At 54.4% G+C, this 8968-nt stretch overlaps 1 protein-coding gene across 1 annotated transcript; it reads right to left on the bottom strand.

Annotated features, from left to right (window-relative positions):
- Positions 1–2533: 2533 nt before the first annotated feature.
- Positions 2534–7234, bottom strand: LOC306815398 (ultra-long-chain fatty acid omega-hydroxylase-like; the record flags this gene model as incomplete). The annotated part of the gene is given in 14 exon segments (XM_079331960.1): positions 2534–2702; positions 2802–2896; positions 2973–3037; positions 3122–3255; positions 3326–3455; positions 3530–3596; positions 3899–4166; positions 4858–4988; positions 5445–5572; positions 5882–5935; positions 6321–6465; positions 6910–6937; positions 6939–7021; positions 7223–7234. Coding segments are annotated over 14 exon segments (1509 nt in total).
- Positions 7235–8968: the final 1734 nt, after the last annotated feature.

Raw genomic sequence — 8968 nt, 5'->3', positions numbered from 1 at the left:
TCCAACAGGGAGGAAAAGCCACAGAGATCCCGCACCAGGAGGGGCTGCAAACGCAGATCATGGGGATCCGAGGAGGAAAGACCCAGCCTGGGCCGGGCAGGCAGCCAGAGATGTGGCCAGAGCTCTGAGCTGAGGGTCCATGAACTGCTTCATGATGGCAAAAAGCCCCTTCAGTGTTTGGAATGTGGGAAGAGTTTCCACACAAGCTCCAGTCTCGTCCAGCATCAGATGATCCACAATGGGGAGAAGCCGTATGAGTGTGGGGAATGTGGGAAGGGATTCGGAGGCACCTCAGATCTGATCAGGCACCTGACAGTGCACACTGGGGAACGGCCCTACGACTGTGGGGAATGTGGGAAGGGATTCAAGAGCAGCTACAGCCTGATCCGCCACCAGAGGACCCACACTGGGGAACAGCCCTATGAGTGTGGGGAATGTGGGAAGGGATTCAAGTGCAGCTCCAGCCTGATATGCCACCAGAGGACCCACACTGGGGAACGGCCCTATGAGTGTGAGGAATGTGGGAAGGGATTCAGTGTGAGGTCCCGTTTGACCCGCCACCAGAGGATCCACACTGGGGAACGGCCCTACGAGTGTGGGGAATGTGGGAAGGGATTCAGTGTGAGGGCCCGTTTGACCTACCACCAGAGGATCCACACTGGGGAACGGCCCTACGTGTGTGGGGAATGTGGGATGAGCTTCAGGATACGTACTGACCTCACCCGCCATCAGACGATCCACAGTGGGGTAAAACTGTATGTGTGTGGGGAATGTGGGAGGAGCTTCAGCCAGAAACACAACCTGATTGTCCACAAGATGATCCACACTGGGGAACGACCCTATGAGTGTGGGGAATGTGGGAAGGCCTTCACCGTCAGGTCCCATTTGATCCGCCACCAGAGGATCCACACTGGGGAACGGCCCTACAATTGTGGGGAATGTGGGAAAAGCTTCCATAACAGCTCCAAACTAATCTACCACCGGAGAGTGCACACTGGGGAACGGCCCTACGAGTGTGGGGAATGTGGGAAGAGCTTCAGCGCCAGGTCCAGTTTGATCCGCCACCAGAGGACCCACACTGGGGAACGGCCCTACAAGTGTGGGCAATGTGGGAAGGGCTGCCATGACACCTCTGGACTTCTGCAACACCTGACAGTGCACACCGGGGAACGGCCCTACAACTGTGGGGAATGTGGGAAGAGCTTCAAGCACAGATCCCACCTGATTGTCCACCAGATGATCCACACCGGGGAGAGGCCCTATGAGTGTACTGAGTGTGGGAAGAGGTTTCAGAGGAGATGGAGTCTGCTAAAGCATCAGCAGATTCACGTAGAGGAGAGGAGAGGCCCTTCTGCTTCCCCTAGTGCAGGAAGAGCTTTAAGAAAAACTCCACCCTCGTCACCCACCAGCGGATCCACGCCAGGGAGAGCCCTAACAGTGTCCCCAGTGTTGGAAGAGCTTCTCCCAGAACTCTGCCATGACCCAGCACCAATGGGGGCACTGGTAAGGGAAGCTCTGTGAGTTCCCCATGTGTGGGAAGAGATTCCTGTGCTGCTCCAGCTCCATCTCCTCTGTTGGACCCTGTTGGATGCTCCCCAGTGATCCATAGTCCTGGTGATCCATGTTGGGAATGCACCTGGCTTGTGGTCTCCACATCTTCCTGGCTCACCGTGGGCACCTGGACTCAGCAGGCCAAAAATCCATTGGGATGCAGACTGACATCAGGAATTCATTTGGGACAGCGGATTTTACTTTCTACCTCAAAAAATTGCACTTTTCTATCCCATAATTTCTACTGGCAGCGTCAAGGAGTACTGGATGGACCTTGAGATCTTCACCAACCTAAACATTACATGATTCTACTTCTGTCTGGGCCACAGGCATCTTCCACAGCCAAATAGCGATGGACTGGGGCAGAAAACCGAGATTTTGGAGACAATGGAGTGGAAAGTCGTCTAAAAACGGTTCTTTTTACCTGCTGAAGCCTATGCATACCCAGCCAGCATGAACAGGTAAATGCTTTTATTTGGGCCCTGATTTTCTTTAATTTTTCTTCATCCCTTCACCAAACATTGGGGTAAAAATAAAGTCATGGAACTAAGATATTGACATGGACATTCTGGGTGGGGACATGGTGGGCATGGGAATATGGATATGCACACAGACATGGGTATGGACATAGACATGGACATGGACCTGGATATGCATATGGACATGGACTTGGATATGGACATGGGCAGGGCTGTGGATGGAGATATCAGGCTTGGGGGGGGGTCACAGACATAGATGGTGACATGGGGGAATGTGGTCATGGATGGTGACATGGCGGTATGGCCATGGATGGTCACAAGTGGCCTAGGGGACAAGTCCATGGGTGGACACATCCACACCATGACGTGTCCCATGACGAAGGAGAACACATCCCCACCACCACCACGATGTTGTCCCTTTCACTACCGTTGATTCACTGCTCCTCCCCTGGGTGTGACACCTGCCTGGCGGGATGTCCCCATGTTCTGGTGACCCGTGTCCCTCAGGCCACTCCCACCAGTGGCTCCAGCAGCAGCCAGAGCCCATCCTCGGCTCGCAGGATCAGCTTGGGCTTGCGGTGCGAGGGTGGCCTCGCTGTGTCCCTCCGCAGCACGAACCGGGACAGTGTCAGTGCCACCACCACCTTCATCTCAGCCATGGCAAAGCTCTGCCTGATGCAGTTCCTGCCACCACATCCCCATTGTCACTGTCACCCCACTGTGATCCCAGCCAGGGATGGGGGTGGCACTTGGGGACACTCCTGTCCCCACCCCACCACGTCCCTGGGGCCAGCAGAGAAGGGGATGAAGGAGGACGGAGACCGTCCCTTGCTGTTCTCTGGGCTGAACCTCAGGGAATTGAACACCTGGGGTGACAGTGACACTGTGAGGATGCAGCTATCATCACCATGGTGACAGGGACACCTCGTAGGGTGGCACTAGCTCATGCTCGGGCCAGAGCTCTGGGTTGTGGTGGGTCCCGTAGATGCTCATCAGGCAGATGACCCCTGGTAGGATGGGAATGGCCACTTTAGGGACAGCAGGTGACAGCAGTGGGTGGTGACACTGGGGACACACTGGCCACGCCATACCCTTGGGGATGACACGGCCGTCACGCAGGGGGACGTCCTCGGTGCAGCGCCGGGACACGGCAGTGACAGGAGGGTGCAGCCGCAGGCTCTCCTTGATGCACATGGTGGTGAAGGGCAGCTGGGACAGGTCCTCCCTGGGGACAAGCAGGAGTGACACCGTGTTCCCTGGCCACACAGCCAGGGGTGGCCCTGGGGACATCTCACCATTCAATGTCTGCAGTGTCCCGGCCAGCTAGGAGCTCCTGGACCTCTCGGCGGCACCACTCCTGGTGCTCAGGGTGGCCAGCCAGGTTATAGAAGAGCCATGCCAGGCCACTGGCCGTGGTGTCATGGCCTGTGGTGACATGGGATGAGTGAGGGGACACTGGAGTGGCTCTGCCCCAGTGGCACCTGGGAGCTCGTGCTCACCCTCAAACACAAAGGTGTCAGCCTCGGCCGCGATGTCCTCGTCTGACAGGGTGTGGCCGTCCTCGTCCTGCGGGAGTCAAGGTGAGCCTGGGGCCACCTGGGGCCACCGGTCTATGGCCAAATCCCTTCCATGGCCACCACCCTACAGGCACCACTATCCCACTGGCTACCAGCTCTATGGTCAATGGTGTCAATGGCCACCACTGTTGCCTGTGGCCACCGGTCTATGGCCAATCCTTCCATGGCCACCACCACCCCCTTGACCACCATCCTCCATGGCCACCACCCTATGGCCACCATCATCTCCCTATGGCCACCACCACCCTCTCAACCACCTCCATGTCCCCCTGACCACCACCCCACGCCCACCTTGGTGAGCAGCAGGAGGTCGATGAAGTCCATGCTGCGTCCCCGGTGGCCATTCAGCCAGGCCTGGTGGCCCAGGCGAGCGAGTTCACGGCGCCAGCACTGCACCACGTCAGCGGTGAAGGCGTGGACAGTGGCGCAGGCGCGGGCGAAGCGCCGGTCATCAGAGGAGAGCCTGTACAGCCACCATGGGTGGAGAAGTGGCTGGAGCTGGCGCCGGACCACCAATGAGCTCAGCTCCAGGATGGCCTGGATGTACTCGCTGGGCCGCCTGTGGGAACCAGGGACACTGAGGGACATTGGGGCCACCAGCATGGCCAGCAGAGACCATGGCAGGGCCTTGGGGACAACAGCATGGCCAGCAGAGACCATGGCAGGGCCATTAGGGCCACCAGCATGGCCTGCAGAGACAATGGCAGGGCCATTAGGGCCACCAGCATGGCCAACAGAGACAATGGCAGGGCCATTGGGGCCACCAGCATGGCCAGCAGAGACCATGGCAGGGCCATTGGGGCCACCAGCATGGTCAACAGAGACCATGGCAGGGCCATTGGGGCCACCAGCATGGCCAGCAGAGACCATGGCAGGGCCATTAGGGCCATCAGCATGGCCAACAGAGACAATGGCAGGGCCATTGGGGCCATATGGCCAACAGAGACCATGGCAGGGCCTTGGGGACACCAGCATGGCCAGCAGAGACCATGGCTGGCCATTAGGGCCACCAGCATGGCAAACAGAGACCATGGCAGGGCCTTGGGGACACCAGCATGGCCAGCAGAGACCATGGCTGGCCATTAGGGCCACCAGCATGGCAAACAGAGACAATGGCAGGGCCATTGGGGCCACCAGCATGGCCAACAGGGATGATGGTGGGGTCACCATGGCTCCCAGGATGGCCAGCAGGGACAATGGTGGGGTCACCACAGCCCCCAGGATGGCCAGTGGAGACAGGTGGCACTCACTCCTGGCAGTGGCTCTCATGGCTGAAGATGCACTTCTGGAGCGTGTCCAGGGTGAGGAGGCTCAGGGGCTGCAGCACCTCCATCTCCAGTGGCCCCCCAGCAGCGGCCGCTGCTGCTGCCCCCCACTTGTCCTGGGGGGATGGATAGGGTCAGGGACTGAATAGGAACAGGGGCAGGGGATAAATTGAGGGGTGGGACAGGGTGGTAGAGGGGCAAGAATTGGGGTGGGGGTGTGGGACAGGGATGTGGTGATGAACAAGAGGTGGAGTTGGGTTTGGGGGCAGGTTTGGGGTATGGGACAGGACAGGATTTGGGGTTTAGGACAGGACTCAGGGTGCAGCAGTGGATGCAGGACAGAATTTTGTGTGCAGGACTCAGAGTTTGGGATGCGGGTAAGAGTTTGGAGTGCAGGTCAGGATTTGGGGTGCAGGACAGAATTTTGGGTGTAGGACTTAGGGTTTGGGATGCAGGTCAGAGTTAGGGGCAGAAGTCAGGATGTAGGGTGCAGCACTTACGATTTGGGGTGTAGGTCAGGATTTGGGGTGTAGGTCAGGATTTGGGGTGCAGTGGGGACTCAGATCTCTCACGAGCAGCACGCGGGTGCTCTGGTTGAAGATTCCCAGGTAAGCCCGGAGAACATCCCCGTGGAAGGTGGGGGTCAGGAGCCTCCGGTGCCGCGCCCAGCGCTGCCCACTGCTCAGCAGCAGCCCCTCCCCTGGGGAGGGAACAGTGGGGTCGGCCCAAGGCACCCAGGGGGTGTCCCTGCCTTCCACTGCCCTTGTGACACACCCGGGTACATCCTGGGGGCACCCAGAGTGTGTCTGGGTCACCCACTGCCCCTGTGACACACCCGGATCCACTGCGGGTGCCCAATGGTTCTGTCCCCAAAACTTGCTGTGTCCTCCCCTACGACACCATCAGGGGCACCCAGGGCTGCTGTCCCCACCCGTGTGACACCCGGAGGTGCTGTCCCGACCCGTGTGACACCCAGAAGTGCTGTTCCCACCCAACCCCCTCTACTTACCAAGCCAGGGCTTGAGGAAGCCATAGAAAGTTTTATCCTTGGGGGCCACGAAAGCTGCAACACACAAGGACGGGGTGGGCAGGGATTCACTGGGGTGGGGATACTGGGGTCCCCTGGGTGGGGACACTGGGATGAGGCACCCTGTCTGCACCCCTTAACCCACAGTGGGGACCCTCTCCCAGCACCCACGGCCAACCGAGCATGAGGGTTGTGGGACAACCAGAGGCTGGACAAGGTGACACCTTTGGCTGGCCTTAGGGAACCTCAGGGACAGGTTGGTGGCCACTCTGGGGTGGTGTTTGGCCTGGCCGTGGTGACACCTCTGGGGACCTGTGGGGTTGGGCTGGTGGCCACCGCCTGGGCACTGCCAGGTCTCTGTGCCAGGTGCAGTGACACCCATGGGTGGCCCTGGGGACCCATCTGGTGTCTCGTGTCCTACCTGAGGCACTGAGGAGTGGCCGGAGGGTGCTGGGGTGGAAGAGGCGCAGGACGGGCAGCCAGGGAAGTCCCCACCAGAGGCAGCCACGACGGTACCGGGCCACCAAGGCATCCACCTGCTGCAGGCCCTGCTCTGTGCTCTGGCCCTGGGGACAACAGGGGACATGTGTGTCATTGGGGACATGCACAAGCTTGGGGACACGTCTGCCCTGGCGTCTCGGGCGTTGTAAGGCTTCTGGGAAGAGTCCGGTCGCGTGGCTGGCGCGGTGTCGGAGTGCGGCCGCCGGACTCTCACCTTCCGGCGGTCCCGCGCAGGGGTTGCCAGCCTTGGGGGCAAGTGTGTCTGTCCCTACTGTCCCCTTGCAAGTGCCACCACCTCGTCCTCACTGTCCTTTTGCCGGTGCCACCACCCCATCCTCACTGTACTCCCAAGTGCCACCACCCTGTCCTCACTGTCCTCCGAAATGCCACCACCCCAATCATTCCTTCTGTCCCGTCACAGGTGCCACCACCCTGTCCCCATTGTTTCTTTGCAGGTGCCTCCACCCCCGTTCCCACTGTCCCCGCAGGCATTATCCCTGTCCCCTCACCATGCCAGTGTGTCCCAGCAACCAATTTTACCGGGGGGATGGGGAATTTGTTCAGCTGACGACAAGTGACCCGGAATCGGGTGACAGTGAGCAGCACATCTATCACGATCCGCTCAACCCAAGCAGGAGTCGTGATGGTTAAGTCGACCCCAGGGTGCAAAAGACAAAAGGCAAGAGACTCAGGTTTGTTTAGCAGAAAGCAGTAATTCAGTTTATTGCGTACTAACAATCAAGTTTTGTGATAGAGAGAGAGAGAGAGATAAAAGGGGAGAGAGGGAAGGATGGGATATACCTACCAATAGACGGGACGCACCCTTGTGGCCATCCAACGAGACGAGATGAGACGAGACGCATCTTCAATCCATTGGGGAGAAAGAGATCTCCAAGTCAGTTTGGGGAAAGTCACTTTTTATAGTCCTTTTCCAAAGCTAGTGGCCTCTGGCCAAAAGGTAGGAAGATTTATGGACTATTGTCTGTGGAGATCTTAGCCCCATGATGCAGGTGCGGGGACAGGGTGTGATAACCAACACCCTGCAGTGTACCATGAAAAGCACCAGGCACAGCTACAAATAATCCCTGGCCTGATGCAAGCATCCACCTTGGGCAGGCTGGAGCTCTGGTTCAGGGCAAGTGGTGCAATCTCAGGGCCCAGTCTCTGCTGATGGTCATAAGGCAGATCAGAGAAAACTTGAGACTGACTCTTACACCACCCCATGGTTCACGATCATCGGCAGCAGCACTTCATTCCTGGTGTTGTGGTGAAGTCTTCAGGACTCAGATGAGTTGAGAGCATATCCCAGAAAACAGAGACAGAAAGTTGGACAGAATAGGAAAGTAGGAAAAAGATAAGGGAAAGGTAAAAGAGAGAGAAAACAAAACAAATAATCAATTTCAATTTCTGATTACAAAAAGATAAATAAGCAGTTTAAATCAATGTTTCAATTTCAATTTTTTGATTTAATAATAATGATTTCTTGATTAAAATAAAATGATCAGTTAACAATCAATTTTCAGTTTTAATTTCTGATTACAAAGAGATGAATAAGCTATTTAAATAAATGTTTATAAATTTTAATCAATTTACCAATCAATTTCAATTTCTGATTACAAAAGACAAATAAACAATTTAAATCAATGTTTCAATTTCAATTTTTGATTCAATAATAATTTCTTCGTTAAAATATAATCAGTTTGAGTCAATACTTAAAGAAAATGCAACATAAATAATAACTTAAAATCAACTTTAATCAATATTCATGATGCAATACAACAAAGATAAGCAATTTTGAAGCAAGAAATGTTCAAATTACAAATCAAATAATTGATTTCATTTTAAAATGGAACACAACTAAAATAAGGAATTTTAAAACAAACAATTTTCAAATTTAAAACAGCGATTTTAGTAAAGTTACAGACACAAAGATTTAAATTATTTTTAGTACTCATTACCAAATCTTCTACAAAAACACTATCACAAGCAGTTCTAAATCATGCAAACCCATTGCTCATATACCCCAGTATTGTTTCAGGAATCTGCTTTGGATAACTTTCAAAGTTACAGACATTCTGTTCTGTTTCTAAGCAAATATCTTGAGCTCTGATTGCATTACTTTCACAGATAAACTCTTGTTGTTCCCAGACAATGTAAGTTTCCAAATTAATAGTTTGTTACTTTTCACTAATTTGATGAGCCCATTCTCTAAGATCAAAAGGATAGAGAATAGCTCCATCATGATTCAGCCCCAATGCAGTGATAGGGAATATTGAATATACTGGAGCATTACATGTGGTCAGTGCAAAGGCTGTGGCTGTGTTTGTGCTGGGGTAGTAATTTCACCAGGATTGGAATTCTTTTTCAAAATCATGGGCATTATCCGAAATTATTCTCCGAATTTCAGTAGGAAAAGTGGCTTCCTCCACTTCTTGTACAATTGAGGCAGCAACTGACTGCATCCACAATTGAGCCTGAATAAAGCAGAGAGCTAAAGAGATGTTAGCCAATGTATTCATTAATACTTCTAAATCAATACTATTCAAAATTCTCAATCTTGTTCCCACA

Source organism: Erithacus rubecula, assembly GCF_903797595.1.
Source record: "Erithacus rubecula genome assembly, contig: scaffold_126_arrow_ctg1, whole genome shotgun sequence".
In the NCBI taxonomy this organism is placed as follows: domain Eukaryota; kingdom Metazoa; phylum Chordata; class Aves; order Passeriformes; family Muscicapidae; genus Erithacus; species Erithacus rubecula.
This window is presented reverse-complemented; position numbering and strand designations above follow the sequence as displayed.